The following is a 17686-nucleotide window of genomic DNA, read 5'->3' on the forward strand; positions in this document are numbered from 1 at the left end:
TTGTGTGGTGTTATGGCACAGCAGGACTCTGGGTTTTTCAGTTCCCAGTGCAGCAGTGTGCAGCAGCCCCCCCCCCCAAATGATCAGCACCTGTTGAGGGCAGAATGGACCCACACACATGTGCACAAACACAGACACACACACACCAGGTTAGCAAGAGAGAGAACTTTCCTTTGTATTTGATGGGACAGCTGATGTTTTAGGGAAATGGTCACTATAGACATGAGACAGAGGGGGCACAAACTATTTTTGCTGGGTTTAAAAAAAAATACAGTGAAAATAAAATGTTTTTTTCCCACACTAACCCACCTTTCTCCAGGAGACCTTCTTCCAGCTATTCCACTGCACAGATGGGGTTTATTTTTTGTTACAACATTTATCAATTGCTGCTCTATTAGCAGGGAAACTCATCAGTAATCACACACACAAGAAAAGACAAAAAGCAGCCATTAAAAAAATGAATGTTGGATTTGAATCTGCGTGAAATGTCTGCATGGTGTAAAGGCAAACCATCTCCCAAATGTAGAATCAATGATAAGTCCATACATAAAATATACTGTGTATACTTCTATGTCAGTGACTTTAAGAAGCAGTAAGTGATTGATGTAGAAGCCTCAACTTTAATGGAGAGGGGTCTCCTATAGGGGTGTCCCTTTGTACACGTAACAGCCATGAAGATACAGAGGAATCTTGACACAGCAGCAACACAGAGCCCCCCAGCCTTCTCCAACACCAATGGGCTGAGAGAATCATTCTGTATCCACAGGGGAGAGCAGAGAGGGATGGGGTGAAGGTGTGTGGTGAAAACAGTGCTATGGAACTTCTAATCAAAGGATTCCAGATTTTAGCCCCAGCTGGAGCTCTGCTGTTGAACCCTCAAGCAACGTGCTTAACTTCAATAATATCACTAAATGTCTAGGTGTGTAAATGGTAAATATGTTAGTTGCCTGGATGAGGGCATCGGCTAATAAAATGAATTATAATATACAAAGCTGCTGTTTCCCTGTCAGGATTACATTGATGACTTGAATCCTACTGACATGTGTTAGAAACTTGCTTGTAACCGCAGAATTCACATTCTTTTGCATTTTTGTTTTTGAGTTACACTGACCCTTGAAAGTTTAGCACCTCCCTCTTCACAAGCTGTCATGGCATTACCAATCTTACGCTTATCAAACTTAAAAAAATACAAAACTGAAAACTGAAAAAATACAACAGCGACAACTAGAGTGGCACCTGGTAGAGTGTACACCTCAACCATTGTGCAATACATAGTAGGTCTAAAATATATTTTTTAATTGTCCCACAAGGAACGATTTCACTAGCTTTCATCCAAATAAGCATATTCCTTTTTTCAGCAGGTAAAAAGTTAGATACATAAATATACACACAGGACCACTTATGCTGCCTCTGATTTTTGATGTTGATTAGGGGAATTAGTGAAGATGTAAATAGGGCAGCGCACAGAGCCATGTACTCAGAGAGGGAAACTGACACCAGAGTGTTTCTCAGAGAGAGAGAAGCCCAAGGGCAAGATGAGTTCCTATTAATTGCTAAACGATTAAATATTCTAAGTACAAAATACGACAAATACTTATTAATTATTCATTATACATTTTATCGATATTCTTATTTATTATCAGATTGCATCCTGCTAGACGTCGTACTTGATTCGATGGGAATATTTAAAAATGATGCCACTCTAACACCCGTTTAATACATCTGAATTGGAACGAGCAGGGATCCCCCAAATCTGCAGGAGTTTTGCTGACCTCTAATGGTCACTATACAACGCTGCATTGGACTTGGGCAGCCAAATGCCGCATGGCCGCATGGACGAAGTGTTGCACTGTCAGGTCGTTGGATGAGTTTTGAATAAGACACAGTTGTATGGGTGGAGAGAAAGAGAGAGAGATCTGGCGTTTGCCGAGTCAAAAATGCCCATTTTAAAACATCATAGAGCGTAATCAGCTGATGCTGTTAGTCTTGGAGGCTCCTCAGGATTCTTTAACTTGAGCTCACCTTTCTTTGAGTTGAGTTATTTGGCTGTGTGTGTAAGGCTGGCTTTTTTATTTTTAAAATACATTGTTATTTTTGTATATTTTCTATGAAATGCCAACACGCGTATGACATGTTTCGCATGTGTATGCATGCACTTCATGTGTGTAAGCGAGTGGAAGGTAAAGTTTGAATAATGCACCACATGGCGCCTCCAATGAAACCGCAATAAGTAACGTTCTAAAAGTGTCAGTTGGTGACGCTGTCAAGTTCAGTTAAATTCCAACGTTCTGCAGGATTCAGTTGGCGATATCCAGTGAGGACATGGCTGAGTGAGTGAGATAACACCCATTTATTGTATTAAAACGACGTTTATGTTTTAAACAAGTTTAGCTAGAACATAACGTTTGGAGACTTTTCTGGTGGTGTGGAATTGTAGCAGGCTACCATTATACAAAACCCGCAGATCACCGTCTTCATTTAAGCACAACGTTAACCTGTTAGCTAGACCGCTAATTTAATAGGTAGCTCATAGGATCTAAAGTTATTCAAGAGAAGGGGATCCCGGTAGAAGACACAGAAACAGCAGACAGACGTTGCTCAGAGAAGGCAAGTGATGTGCCAGAAGTTATTTGGAAGGGGTAATCGACGTCCAGTAATAGCAGGCGTGATGTAGCTGGTAATAGCTGCTAGCGGAGCTAACGTTATAACATTAACGTAGGAAGTTAACGATCACTATAGCAAGCTTGAAAATCAGTCTGGTCGCGAGCTGTCGATGGATATTTGTAGGCTGCTACCCAGGAGAAAAAGAAATAAATGTTAGCTTAGGTTATTGTCAAGCTGAGACCATGCTTAATGATCCAGGGGTATCAGCCGGCTAGTTAACGATAAAAGGTTTCTCTCACTAACGTTAGCTAGCTAGGTTAAAGAAGAAAACTTCTTAAGTTAGCCAGCCAGCTAACAAGCTAACAGTCTAGCCCGACCTCAAACTAAAAGGCAGACATTACTAGGGAATTGACTGTATACTTCCACCAGGGCCACGTATATGCTGACTTTACCTTAACAGCTAATTTAAGTTTCTATGTGTACTTCACATGAGCGCATTAGTAGTAAAAAGGGTAAGTGCGTATGACTTGAAAGTTACCCTGAGAACTTCCCCATGCATGCTCTGTAAGTCTTACTCCCTGAAAAATAAAGCTATAGCTATTCCTCAGAGGTTACCAGATAATCTACACTGTACATCCCTACATGCCCAATTTTACAGTCAGCTACTGGGAGAAATGGGCAATTTGATAAATTTGTCAAAAAAAATATATATATACATATATATATATATATATATATATATATATATATATTAGATTTTGAGTGCTTCTTAATCGTAAAGGATTGCTATGCAGATAAAATAGCAGCAGACAAGTATTTTATGATTTTGTGCATGAGTTTTCATCTTCTGCTCACAGTCACCATGACTGGGATGGAGAATGAAAATCTACTTTTCCCTCGCTAGAACTGTAACTCTGCATGGTCAAAGCACCACTTGCTGCCATCCCAAGGGTAATGGTAAAACAGAGAGGAAGTCATGCATTAAAGAGCTGTGAATGCTATAGATGTAGAAATGGAAATTGGAAATGGAATTGCTGAAATTGTACACCTAGTGATGTAAAAGTTTTTTTTCTCTGCTTCATATGTTGTATACATCTTCCCTCTGTTGCATCGATCTAGCGTTCTGGAGAAAAAAAAAACACTGCCGGCATTCAGAAAGTGTGTGGTAGGGAAGAATGGAAGAGTCCTGTAGGATTTCTCTAGAAAAGCCCAATTGTTTCAGCAAAAAAGGGAAGGAACTTCTCTAACAGGAAATCTACAGCCACAATGTTACAGTCAGTTGACTGAGTCGTGGTAGAAAAAAATGTTAGGGGAAAAATGGAGAATGGGCAAGTTGTATTCGCTCTGGGAAAAACATCATGGGTGAAGCAATGCAGAGAAATTGAGAGATAAGGAAGTGAGACGCCATGACTTCATGAAGTCAAGACGCTGGGGAAAAAAGAGACCGCCCAGACCAGAGTGTTGCACAGTAATCTGTTGTTGCCTTTTGTACAGACAAAAAAGCTTAAGAAGGCTACCAGGGTTAGGGAGAATCTCGTCATAAAGTGAGAATCATTACTATATTTCTGACTGTTGGAATGGGTTCACTGCACACCTACCAAACATTTCTTAGTGCTAATTTTAGTACTTTAATTACATTGGCATTATGCTCTATCTTTCGCCTGGCTTTCCCATCTCACAAAGCTAGAAATGTACAACTTACCTGGCTAGTTAGAGCATTTAAAGTCAAGAGTAAGTGGATGTTAGATCATATTTAATTGAGCTTACAGCTAGCTAATGACCTAGCATGGCAGTCATGTTATAGCCACATTGTGCATGAACACTTTTTTTTTTTTTTTTAGGTTGGTAACGAGTGCAGTTAAGCTAATCTAATGCTCTTGTCATCAGGAACTGCCCACACTTCTGCAATTGCGAGTACATAATGATTGCGTTCAGGCGATTCCTCAACAAGAAGGCCCTCAGGGCGGTCTCCGGGGAGTTCCTGGCGACCCTGCTGTTCGTCATGCTCGGCCTGGGCTCGACTATAAACTGGGAGGCGTCCAAGGAGGAGCCGCAGGTGTACCCGCACCCCGCCAGCCAGCTTGTGATCTCGCTCTGCTTCGGGCTCAGCTTCGCCACCATGGTGCAGGGCTTCAGCAAAATCAGCGGGGCGCACACCAACCCCGCCATCACCCTGTCCATGGTCTTCACCCGCCAAGTCGGCCTGGTCAAGGCCTTCTGCTACGTGGTCGCTCAGTGCCTTGGGGCCATCACGGGCAGTGGGATCCTGTACGTGCTGACGCCCAAGACCTTGAGGGGGCAATTCGGAGTGACCAGGGTAAGAAATGATAGGATGTAGCGGAGATAGTTCTCTCCAGATATTTAATTACAAGTGTCTCAACAGCTGTGGTTTAACATTGTCATGGAAGATGGATGAGGGAAACTGTGGTGAAGAGTAGAGTCTCTTTCACTGTGTATTCAAGCTTGTCTTTATAGCTTCATTTGGAACTTAGCTATTTCCAATGTGATTTTACGTAGAGATCCAGTTTTGTTTTAGCCTAGGTAATTCTCGTGATTATACATAGTTGAAATGGCAAAACAGTTAGTATTGGGAATGTCAGTCAAAAGGTCTAATTTGAAAATATAGTGCAATTGGAGTTGTCTGTTTGTTGTATGTTTTACATTTACATTTTACAAGTAAACAGGATCGTTGGGAAGAACAAACACAAAAAAATGGTATTTTATGTATTAAAAATGTATAGTAAAGTTCAAATTAGACTCTCCAAGCATAATAATAATAAATAAAGCCCACCCAAATACGTAACAGAAATATAAAAACAGCTTTGGTTTAACAATCTTCGAACTTATGACCTGATGAAAACTACTTCAGTGACTGACAACGGTCTGTTTTTCAACAGCACAGTTCCAAAGTCACGATGCTTCAGGGCTTCATACTGGAGCTGTTGATCACGTTCCAGCTAGTCTTCACTGTGCTTGCCACCTGTGACCCCAAGAGCAGCAAAATCAAGGACACAGCTTCTCTTGCTGTTGGTTTCTCCCTATCCGTCGGCCACCTGTTTGCGGTAAGTCACGTGAATGGATTACTGTCAGTCCTATATCACAGTTTGGCAAAATGGAAAAAAGCCTCAGCCATGCAGACATAAGGTGATCTGGCTACCTTTATGCACAGCGCATGGATTTGATCTCTGGCCAAATCGTGCTGCTGCCCTCCTGTGTTACATGCTGATCACAGTCTTAAACTGCTGACCTAATGACCTCTGTGCTGTTTCAGCTCCCATACACCGGAGCCAGCATGAACCCCGCTCGCTCCCTTGGCCCCGCAGTCGTCACCGGGAACTGGCAAAACCACTGGGTGAGACGGAAACAAATGGTTCATGGCCTAGTTGCAGTTATGAACGATAGTTGTAAAAATAAACACGACTGTAAATTGTTTAGTCGTGGTCATACTATTATTGTTCATTGCATCTGCCAATCAGTTCCCTTTCTGTACACTTTTGCTGGAGAGAGGAAACTAGCAAGACACCTCAGCCACGTATTGGAAGTGAATTGCTAAGCTGTAGCACTCATTTACCAGAAATGGCCTTATTCCTTATTGTTTTTATTCCCTATTATCCTTCATACAGCATTTTTTATACATTCTGTGTGGAGTTTTTGAGGATTTCATGTCTGATTCGTAAATTGCACGTCTTGCTCCATGAATGATCACAGTAATGGGATTGCAGCAATTTTTTACACATATGCGCTCAGAAAATCCCGTTCATGTTATAATCATCCTTGTATTGTGAGTGAAAATATTTTATCATTATAGTTATAGTTATCTTTATAGTTCCAGGTGTATTTAGGGTATACTTCAGTGTGATTGCCATCAGTTTATTTAATAGATAAAATATGGCATACTGGGTTAATTTGTACAAAACTCTGATTTAGTTTGTATACCACTGAGTGACTGCCTCTGCCCACATCAAAATTCTTACTCATTATAGGTAGGAACAAGGTTATAGAGTCACTCCAAAAATACTATCGCATGACTTGACTCAGCTAACAAAGAGATAAATCTGACAAGAGGAGCAGCTCTGTGGTTATCACAGTCATTGTCATGTCCCAGTTGCATTAAAATACAATGTAAAAAACATTGAGGCACAAGCTGATATCGCTGCAAACATTGACATTGTGTTAAGGTTGGTAAAGGTTTGGCTAATATTTCGTCAAGACTTGTTACTCACAGAAAGCATCCTCATCATAAAATGGGTTGTGGATTTGGAGTGTTTACAGACTCCTGTGCTCGGATATTATGTTGCTAAATAAGGCTATTTATCTGCTCCAGGTGTACTGGGTGGGTCCCATTCTGGGTGGAATCATTGCCGCTGCACTGCACAAGTTCCTCCGCCAAGCCACCCCGAAGGACGCCACCGTGGACACCGGGGAGAAGTACAAAGAGGAGGCGGAGCCTTTCCAGGCCATCGAGATGGAGAAGGCCGAAAACAACGAGGCAGGGCCCTTTGACGACATCGCTGCAGAGACGGATGAGAACATGCAACCACAGGCTCTGAACGGCATCACCATGGAGAGCCCAGAGAATAACGGCCTGAATGCTTTCGACAACAACGACCCGTTTGGTGGAATGCTGCCTGCAAGGCCACCAAGAGCATCAGAGATGACCACCAAAGATTCTGACTTATACATCTGACGTAAGAGAAACGTACCAGTGACCTTCTCTTTGCAGCTTAAAGGTTTATGTTAAATATATAAGTTAGAGTTCTTATGGAGAGAAGGGCAGTGAGTGTTATGTGAAAATGTGAGGGTACATTAAAGGGAAGTCAAGTAAAGCTTTATACCATGACAGTCTGTTTTAAGTATGTGCTCTTCAGTATTGTCCTTTTTCAGATTCCCCTCAACTTACATTTTGTAAACTTATAAACTCTTGTTTATAATAACCCCTGTATTTATTTTATCTGATTTTTGTAATAAACCTGAAACCTGACTGATTAATTAAGTGCTGGAAGACTTTTTCCAGGAAGCGTCCCTCTCCCGAGACTAGTTTTAAGCAGCATTGAGGCCATCTTCACATTTTGAGAAAGGGAAGCAATGTTGTATGTCAGTTAGAAGGGAATATTTGATATTTGTCCAGAATAGCAACAGGTACAGTTGAAGACTGCAGAGTTGCACAGATCCAACTGATGACAGCAAAAAAAAAAAACATGAACGTGTTTGACTTACCCACATTATTCACAGATACAATGCAGTTAGTATTGCCCTGCAAAACATTTTTGGGGCTTTCTGGAATAGGTCTTGGTATGATGAATAACTTAACTTGAATATTGGATATCACGGAATGATTGTCCTCTCCCTGCCCTCCCCCTCCATTCTTACTCCTTTCCCGGGAGAGAAATGAATGTAACATAGGTTAAGTTGTTCCTGGCTAGGCAGAAATATTGTTTTCGTAACCACTGGTAGTCAGGCATTTTTATATCAGTGATATTGCTATATGTCAGCGGCCAAGAGGACATTGTGATTGTATTTCAAAAAAAGGGACATTCCATCCACATGACAACAACATAAAATATGTACTTTGTAAGAGTGCCGTCCTAATCAAATTTGGTACATAGGCTAAGTTCACAGGGGGTGCTGTAAGGGAAATGCTCCTCTTAATTACATGCGAAATACATTTAAATCATACAAGAAGGCAGATAAGAAAAAAATAAAGTGACATGTCCCCTATATAATTCAGGATTTTAATATTACCAACAATTTATTATCTATTTAGTCTCACTATCTTGAGACAGATCAAGATAGACCAGATACGTATTAAAATTAATGTACTGAAAATTGGTTTAAAAACATCTTTGAGTGAAAAACCCATCATCAAAATAAATCTAAATCCAATGTAAAACAAGCACATGGACATAAATAAGAATGAGTACTAACCATATATCACTAAAATCTAAAGCCCTGCACAATCTTGCACATATTATTTTCTGGCTTGATGTAGGTCTCTGAAAAAACTTTGGATGAGGAAAATTACTGAGGTCCACTGAGTTGACTCATAAAGTTGAATCATTGTTTCATAAATCTCAATGGCTGGCAGGGACTATACACAAGTAATTTATTGAATCTATATTGTAGCTATTACAGTGAAAGTATCATGAGTATGATTCAGATATAATGCAATTCCCATCATTTGAAAAAAGTACCTACGAGGCATTTCCACCTCTTTTCAAAATGATAGCGTTGTTTCCTGATGTTTTTGTAGCAAAGCATGTACACGTACCTAAGCCTACAGTTTTCTTATCGACCTGGATTTTGTGAGCCAGGAACTTTGTTTGGAGAAACAAAGAAACATACCAACAGCACAGAAAAGAATTACTGAAATTGAAATGACTTAATATGAGACCATTTACAGACATACTATCTACATTTATATCTATACTATCTACATTTATATCTATGGATATAAAAACCAGTTGTTTTGCACTCAATACTGGCAAAACACATTGTCATTCCAAGCTGACATTCATTTTGTTTCTTTGCTGTCATTAGTCGGACCTGTACAACTCTGCAGTCATCAACTGTACCTGCAGCTACTCTGGACAAGTATCAAATGCTGTCTTCTAACCGAGAAACAACAGCACAAGTTAAACTGCTTCCCGTTTTCAAAACATGAAAATGGCCTTAGTTCCTTACCAGGTAACCTCCACCACTCAGCTTTGAAGCTGCAATCCTTTATGGGCAGAACACGAGTGTTCTTCATATTCCATTAATATTTTAGTGTATTGTATTAACTTGTATTAACTTATTGAAAAACACAAACACAAAACAATACTGCTAAGAGAAATGAAAGCATATGAGCCGGCAGTCCACTGGATTCTTCACAATACAGTGAATAAAGCAATCAGTGGCCATCCAGAGCATTTTAATGTGCTTTATTTTTAGCAACAAGTCTCCCGTCTTTATAATGGAAGGGTTGAATGTTTCATTTACATGTCTGAACCTGACGTTAACTGTGAGAGCACGCACACAGATACACACATACACACACACACACATACGCTCTTGCCAGGCTATACAGCAAGCACAAATATGAGCTGACTATTTATACAGCCTTGACTCGTCTCTTTCTCTCATACACGCTGTCACACAAAGACTCTCAAATTTCCCTGTGTCCCTGTGTGGACCACCCCCTTCTTTCCCAGCATTCCTTGCCACCAGTGCTGGAGTGTATAATAATAAAAGCAAATAAAATTACAGGTCAGTCGGACCTCACCGATAATTCTAATAATTATTTATTATTCATGGAAGTGGGGGGAGGAGTGTTCAGGGGCGATGTGTCTAGGGAGGAGTGTTCAGGGGCCATGTGTCTAAGGTTCAGGCAGTAGCTGATTTCTTCTCCTTGTAAGTCGCCATCATCTTCTTTATCTCTGCTATTGCCTTGCCAGGGTTCAGTCCCTACGGTCGGGGCAGGAAGGAGAGCAGATAAGGAGCGGGGGAGAGAGAAAGAGAAACAGTTACTAGAAAAGCCCGTGAGAATCTTACGGGTCACTGACAGAACGGCACAGCTGCCCATGTAACTGCAGGGCACAATACGACATTGTGGTGGATCTGGATTCGGTGTTGAAAAATGTACTGAGCTGTGTTTGCTACGATAAGAAGCGGGTGGGGGGGTGGGGACAGTGTGTTGTGTCGGGGTACCTTGGGGCAGGTTTTGGTGCAGTTCATGATGGTGTGACAGCGGTACAAGGAGAAGGGGTCCTGCAGCTTGGACAGTCGCTCCTCCGTGTAATCATCTCGCGAGTCGATCATCCAGCGATACGCCTGGGAGGGGGGAACGGAGAAATTATACAAGCCTGCATTAACATCGCCTTACTGTGGCAGAAAGAAGATCGCGTGCAACAAGCTGGCAAATGCAGTCATGAAGCATATTCAAGATTCAAGCTGCTCTAATAAGTTGTTTGCTTTCTGTGTGGCACTGCAGTCCCCTTGGTACTGGGACTATCTACCCAAATTGACTGGCCCTTACCCACACACACCCACACACACACACACACACACACACACACACACACAAAACACAGACCTGCATGAGGACAGCGGGGCCCAGGTACTTGTCTCCGTTCCACCAGTAGCTGGGACAGCTGGTGCTACAGCAGGCACACAGAATGCACTCATACAGACCATCCTGAGCAAGAGAGAGGAGGACAGATGTTAGCGCCGGCGCAACTAAACGGGCGGATTCGCGCATTACAATGCTACGCTCCTCCCCCAGAACAAGGAGCACAGGACACAGTCAGACGTGCTGTGCCGCGTTCCCTGAATCTGACGCGGCGGGATGGGGACGCACCAGCTTCTGCCTGTCCTCCACGCTCTGCAGGTACTGCTCCTTCCCCTCCTTCGACTCATCCTTCTTCTTCAGGTAGGGCTCGATGGACTTGTACTGCGCATAGAAGTTGCTCATGTCCTGCGACACACGAGAGGCTGGCGTTACAGACAGACTGATAGAGACTGGCGTGTTTAGGGGGCCCGAGGCACCGCACACCTTACTGCTGTGCTTCATTCTCAGGCTTGAGCATTACACACCTTACCACCATGCGTCATTCGAAGACTCTGGCCTTACGGGTCACACCACCACGCTTCATTTCAACACGGCCTGTGCGAACACCGTCGCGACTACACTCCTGACCCTCAGCATCGTCGGTAGGGACTGGATACTCACGGGCACCAGGTCCTTGACGACGTACATGTGCGGAAGCGGGTAGATCTTGGTCGCTTTGCTGGTGTTAGTGTCGATCTTGTTGAGGCAGGCTAGCGTGTTGCCCCCGTTGATGTTCATCGCGCAGGAGCCGCAGATACCTGTGCGACCGAGCACACGCAGACGCTGAGATAACATTCATTCTCCAGTTCAGGCACGGTAAAGGACTACGGTGTGCAGTGCAGTGCAGTGCAGGTAGGGCTGATGTGCACGGTATGTATACAGCGCATGCCTATGCCCCCCCCACCCCCAGTTTCCCACCCCCTCACCCTCTCTGCAGGAGCGGCGGAAGGTGAGCGTGGAGTCCATCTCGTTCTTGATCTTGATCAGTGCATCCAGCACCATGGGTCCACAGCTGATGGGAGGAAAGGCTTGGTCAGTCAATGAGACAGGGGGTCACAAGCAAACCAACACACCCTGTGCTGTGAAATGATGCATTACAAGCCTGAAGCCAGAGTGCACAGAGATGTGACACTTCAAAGCTCCAGGACACCTGATACAGCTCTTTTATAGCTCACGGCTTACAGTGCAAACTGTCGCCCAGCACGAGAGGGCTTCTAAGTCAGCCAGCTGGCCAGCTAGAGAGTATCGACATTATGCCACTGTTTGTCACTGCTGAAGGACATTGTCGGTATGTCACCAGTGAGCCTGTTAAAAGGCTCATTTTGTACAAAGCCGTTGACTGAAAAACTATTTATTGGACTATCCACATTTCACAGAAATTCAGTATTAGTTTTAAGGACATGTGAAACAGATGGCTTTTTACAGAGGTGTTTCACAAATGCTTGACATGCTCAACCCAGCTCTTTCCCATGGTTTACATATTTAGGGTCCTTATTCCATTGACTAGGGTGTCTGCTGCAACACATGCCTTTATCTGTTGTGTTAACTGTTCTATCAGCCCCATTCAGACAGAGTTAAGAGCAGGAAGCCTCTGCGGTCAACCCTGCTATGGGAACTGAAGCCAGGTTTGGGTATTGGCATGTGGTAACCCGGATGTAGAGCTGGTTTGTTTACCCTTTGCAAAATGGGTAATATGATCTTGCCTTTAGCATCAGCCTGCTCTAAAAAAGGAAAGGACTGCATACATAAGAGGGAGGTCGTCACCAATGAAATATTCCACTTGAAAATTAAATCCTTTAAAAAATGAAATAACTATAAACACCTAAAACAATGTAACTGAGTAAAAATGTGTAGTAAACACACAGGTTGAATGATAGTTAACTAGTACACAAGTAACACTATTTTATATATTATTATATAAATTATATTAAATTATATATTACTTAATATATTATTATTATATATTGTGTTATTATTACTATTATTGTTATCATATATTATTAATATTATTATTGTTGTCATTATCAACAACAACATCAGTAATAATAATGCCATACCTATACAAGTGCACTACTTCACTATTGACATAGCTGACACTCTTGACTAAAAACATGCAATTTTTGCACTCACGTGTTGAGGTCGATCTCATAGGTCTGCATTCGAGGTTTGTCTCCAGGCTTGTCAGGGTCCCAGCGGTACACCTGGAACTTCTTGATTCTGGGCTGGACCGCAGGGGCGGCCGCGGTCTGGGCAAACCGCACCGCCTGGAAGAGATGGAGCAAGAACTTACACTCGATGCGTCGTTTTTGGTGACATTATCATGCTGTCTCCTCTAAAAATGAGCTGAGACAAATTAATTCATTGTGAGACTTGGTGTGAATTCCACAGTCTGGGTTAAGATCGGGCTGTGAGTTTAGGCATTCTTTCTGGTCTAAGATAAAGTACATCATTTATTTATTTATTTATTTATACCCATGTTCTGATTTCAAGAAAAATGTAATCAAACTCCTTCTTGTAGTTTGAGAGATTTTGGTTGTAACAGGCAGTTATCAATCATGACGACTAAATGCAGTTTTTAATATAACAGACGTAATTACGGCAGGCAATTTAAAATACGCAGATGAATTACTGAGCAAATATTTCCTAGAAGAAAAGGGGCATTCAATTTCTCTGGATTCGTAACAGCTCGTGTGTGAGCTTGTTGGATGCAAAATACGTCGAAAAGAGACGAGAACAGATGCTTTCACATTCATAGATGCACGGCTCGTGAGTGACCAGCCGAATAATAGATTTAAAGGACAAGGGACTAAATCGCTGTCTCAGCAACATTAATTCCCAAGCTCTTGAGTCATCGTAGGTGTGCTTTGGTAAACAAGTACTCAACAAGGAAATTTTATTTGCCTTATCTAACTCCATTGTAACATGTGTTGAGTAATGCTGCATATGTAACGGCAGGCAGCGCTCGAATCATATCATGACGTCCCCCTAGCGGCAACAAGGCTGTACTGCGTCAGTGTTATATCACCGCAACGGGTTACTTAACTATCATTTTACACAATGAAGGTGATGTGTTCAGGAGACAATCACACTTGCATAACGCTGTGCACATTGGTTAGACAAAAAATATAATTAAGGGATGCTATCTCTTCATCAATTCATTTTAAAAGAGCATAACTTAAGAAAACGACTAGGTCCAGTTATCAAAATATCATACTTTTAGTAGCGCAAAATACAGCGAACAGACCTCACCCAAACCTATCTTTTGTAAGGATGCTAAAAACCAAACGACAGTCCAGCGACTAAACCTTACTGTTCTGTTCCGTGTGAGCAAAGACACCTCTCAACACAAACCCAGCTACAGTCGCCAGCTACCCAGGTATAGCTCCTTACAACTGCCAGATTTGCAGTGCATCTGAGGCCGTTAGAAAGTGGGAGAAGTAGACCAGATGTGTCGTTAGATCAAGCATCTAGCAAGATAAAGGTGTACTGACAGCTAGCATTACTTGGTAAACTGGCACTGTTCTCTGGCTATAATTATTGTGACAGCTAGCTGCTATTAGCTACTTCCTCCTGACTTCAGTGCACATTTGAAGTTAGCTGACTTCAGCTACTAAGTGTTTGTACAGCTGATCTGCACCTACCTAACTGTTATTCAAGGCACAAAATAGCTAGCTAATCATACTTAGCCAGTTTCATGAGAATCTTTCAAACTGACATCCGAGGCACCACACATGACATAGCCAGCAGCCAACCTAATCTCTCCAGATATCGGATTATGAAGCGAACCGGCTATCAACCTAAGGTTAACTAATCTAACTGCGCCATAAAGTCGAAGTTCATCAAAAACGTCCCCTAGAGTCTAGCCGGCAGCAATGACACACCGACAAGCTAACCCCAAAGGAGAACTCAACACTGTGGCTACCAATCCTGCAAGTTAGTTAGCTTAGCTACTAGCTAACGGCATCCCAATGACGTGGGCACACAAGCCCCTGTCTCATTTGTTTTTTGTTCTGTGTCACTCATTCCGACCAGCTTTATCACATCCTACCCCACAACCCCGGCTGCCCTCTTCAGGACGTGCAGTCTTACCACGAACCCAGCAGGGGAACGGAATGCCAGGGCGCCGCAGCGGTTCAAGGAGAAACACACAACCGACATCTTGGACAATCTGACTATGACTGACCTCTCTTCTCACTGCCTTCCGCTCTCCCACAATCCAGTGACGCTATCCGGTCCGTGACGTGTACCTCTGACGCCATTCTCACGTGTCACTCCGTCAAAGATGGCAACGTATGTGTAGTCAAGTGTGTTGCAGTATACGGCGTGTAGAGGTCAATGTAACGGTTTCTGAAAGGGAAAATAGCGACGCAGATTTAGTAAATATTAATTGTTAGCAAAGATGGTGTTTCTGACTTTGTCTTGCTGGATCCGTAGCCGTGGAGCAGATCGATACTGGAGAGTCCAAGAAGTCTTGAAGAATGCACGGGTGAGAGCATACACGCTAGCTAGCAAAACCTAGCTGGCTTAGTTGATTAGCTACAACAGATAGCTCGTTGTATAGACGAATGTTCCTACAGGAAAGCATGTAGGTTATCATATTTTCTTGTGATAATTTGGGACGGCAACTATGCCATCCGCAGGGTTACGACATAGTTTGCCTATAACAGCACCGAGAGGTAACCCATTTTTGGTATTTTTAAATTTAGTGGCAATTACAAATTCGCAGATCTTCGTTTTTCTGGTTAGTCTTGCGTTAGTATTCTAATGTTACTATGTGCGTAAGACTGTAAATCTTACTAAGACCTTGTATGACTGACAGATTCACGCAACATTAACGTGCTAACCGAACGTTCGAGCTTCATGTGGGACACAGCTGGCTAATAACATGAAATCAAGCTAAAATCACCAATGGTCACATAGTAATACTTGTGATACAGTCGCTCGTCCACCTAACTGTCACTGTTTTAGTGTTTGTGCGTGTGTTGTACCTTGAGGTCTTTCGGAAAGGATTCTGTCAAGATGAATTATTTATTAGACATTGTATTTTTTTGACAGCCCTTTTCACTATTTTGTTTGCGCTCTTTGTTCACCCTATGTCCTCCCTTCACCTCTCTGCCTCCTTCTGTATCTTCTATCTTTTCACTCTTACTTCGCTCCGTTCATGCCCTCTGTCACTCTTCCTCAGCACTTCCGGGGTCGGAAAAACCGGTGTTTCAGTCTGGCAGTGAGGGCGGTCCGCAGGGCTTTTGTGTATGCCACCAAGGGGCGCAAGGCCAAACGGAGGGACATGAGACAGGTAGGACTGTCTTTAACAAAGTGGTAGTAATGATTGTGATTACAATATGAGGTTGCAGGTGATATTATTTATTACCGTCGATCTGAAAGCTATGAATACTATCAGCTGCATTAACTGGCACATTGAGAAAGGTAATTGTGCTGATGTCAGTTGCAGAGTAATTGCTGTAATTTCCCTGTCTTTACCAGCTGTGGATTTCTCGCATTGCGGCTGCATCCAGGGAACATGGCTTGAAGTATCCTGCCCTCATTCACAACCTGGTTAAGGTCGGTGCACCATATTGCCTACAAGCTGGTCACGGTTCACTAGTACCACGCCTATTCTGACCTGGACTTTGAATGCTAGGGCTCAGGCCTACGTTCGTCTTTGACATTAATACCCTCACCAAGTTCAGGCAGTGAGCTGCTGTCGTTTTAGTCTCTGCTAATTGTTGTTGTGTGAGTGTACTGACTCTCCTTCTTTCCACTCTTGTTTCCCTCTCAGAGCGACGTCCAGGTGAACAGACGCATCCTGAGTGACCTGGCCATTACGGAGCCGCGCTCATTCCTCGCCCTCGCCACGCTGGCCAAAGCACGGCGGGACGAGGGACTGCGAGCCGCGCTAGGAGATGGCAAAGAGCCACCCGGTGTCTTTTCCCGCATCGTCCAGTCACACTGATCCCACAGCCCCCCGCTGGCTTATGGCAGTGACCTTTCTGTCCTCTACCAGCTGACCAAAGTGTTAGCCCTACCTCGTTTCCCTGTCAGTTCCTCCTTTTGCTGTCCGTTCTGGTCAGTTATGCACAGCGACAGTGGAACCCTACTTCTCTGTAGGGTCTAACCAGAGGGTGGAGACTGGACGCTTGTATCCTGTGTTCAGCACCTGGTGAGTCAGGTGAACCCTGACTATCCTTAATCATTCAATTGCAGACAGTGGTGTTCAGGGAGAAGGGGTGCTGGCAAATGGGTCAAACGAGAGTTTGAGGAGAGAATGTGACTTTTTACTGGTGATGTCTGCCCACTAACATTTGTTATGCTATGTGTTGTGATTTAGATATGTAGATCTGAGCACTTGCCTTCCTTTGAAGACACAAGAATGTTAAAGCCATCAATAAAACCTTTTTGTTATCCACCCTATGGTTTTTTTATTACTATTGAAGAAGTTGGTTTTAATACAACATGTACCCGTGTGTCTCCTAAGTGTAAAAATATGGCTTTCACCTCTCATCCTCCTATTTTCTTCAGGGGTTAACAATATATTATCATGGAAAAACCCACCAAAATGATAAATATTTTAACTTAAATCTTTCAGAAACAGAATTCTATTTAGTCCCATTAATCTGTCCATTAATTTTACAATACCAGCAAAGCTTAAATATGGATTACGGTTTCTCTAAAACTGCTCCTATATGTGTAGATCTACACATTACAGTGCCACAGTTACACACCAGCGCTATTCATATTCAGGCAGAATCTGTCATCCAAAGTGACTTACAAGGTGACAAGCAACATGACCAACAAGAACATAGCATAGGTACAACTACTAATACATAGCTATTGTACCTGTAGGAATAACATCCTGATGGACTGAGAATCAAACTTAACACAGAGCAAGCATCTGTACAGATGGAATCCAAATGTTCTAAAAGCAAAGTCACTTTCCAGCAACAATACCACCCTCTAGCCATCTTCTGCCTGATGGCTGAAGCTTAGTAGGGTTGA

At 42.8% G+C, this 17686-nt stretch overlaps 3 protein-coding genes across 3 annotated transcripts; 2 read left to right on the forward strand and 1 right to left on the reverse strand.

Moving 5' to 3' along the window:
• Positions 1-4510: 4510 nt before the first annotated feature.
• LOC118778926 (aquaporin-4-like) lies at positions 4511-7291 on the forward strand. The gene is made up of 4 exons (XM_036530727.1): positions 4511-4921; positions 5502-5666; positions 5876-5956; positions 6929-7291. Exons 1-4 carry the CDS (start codon positions 4526-4528, stop codon positions 7289-7291), a joined length of 1005 nt encoding a protein of 334 aa, XP_036386620.1. The 5' UTR covers positions 4511-4525.
• A 2608-nt stretch (positions 7292-9899) lies between these two features.
• On the reverse strand, positions 9900-14886 carry sdhb (succinate dehydrogenase complex, subunit B, iron sulfur (Ip)). Its single transcript, XM_036531543.1, has 8 exons — positions 14780-14886; positions 12821-12954; positions 11617-11702; positions 11312-11448; positions 10940-11056; positions 10676-10777; positions 10291-10413; positions 9900-10047 (listed from the first exon to the last, which is right to left on the reverse strand). Exons 1-8 carry the CDS (start codon positions 14846-14848, stop codon positions 9967-9969), a joined length of 849 nt encoding a protein of 282 aa, XP_036387436.1. The 5' UTR covers positions 14849-14886; the 3' UTR covers positions 9900-9966.
• An 81-nt stretch (positions 14887-14967) lies between these two features.
• mrpl20 (mitochondrial ribosomal protein L20) lies at positions 14968-17091 on the forward strand. Its single transcript, XM_036531980.1, has 4 exons — positions 14968-15176; positions 15876-15986; positions 16175-16252; positions 16470-17091. Exons 1-4 carry the CDS (start codon positions 15090-15092, stop codon positions 16641-16643), a joined length of 450 nt encoding a protein of 149 aa, XP_036387873.1. The 5' UTR covers positions 14968-15089; the 3' UTR covers positions 16644-17091.
• Positions 17092-17686: the final 595 nt, after the last annotated feature.

The sequence above is a fragment of the Megalops cyprinoides genome, chromosome 6 (genome assembly GCF_013368585.1).
Source record: "Megalops cyprinoides isolate fMegCyp1 chromosome 6, fMegCyp1.pri, whole genome shotgun sequence".
NCBI lineage: Eukaryota > Metazoa > Chordata > Actinopteri > Elopiformes > Megalopidae > Megalops > Megalops cyprinoides.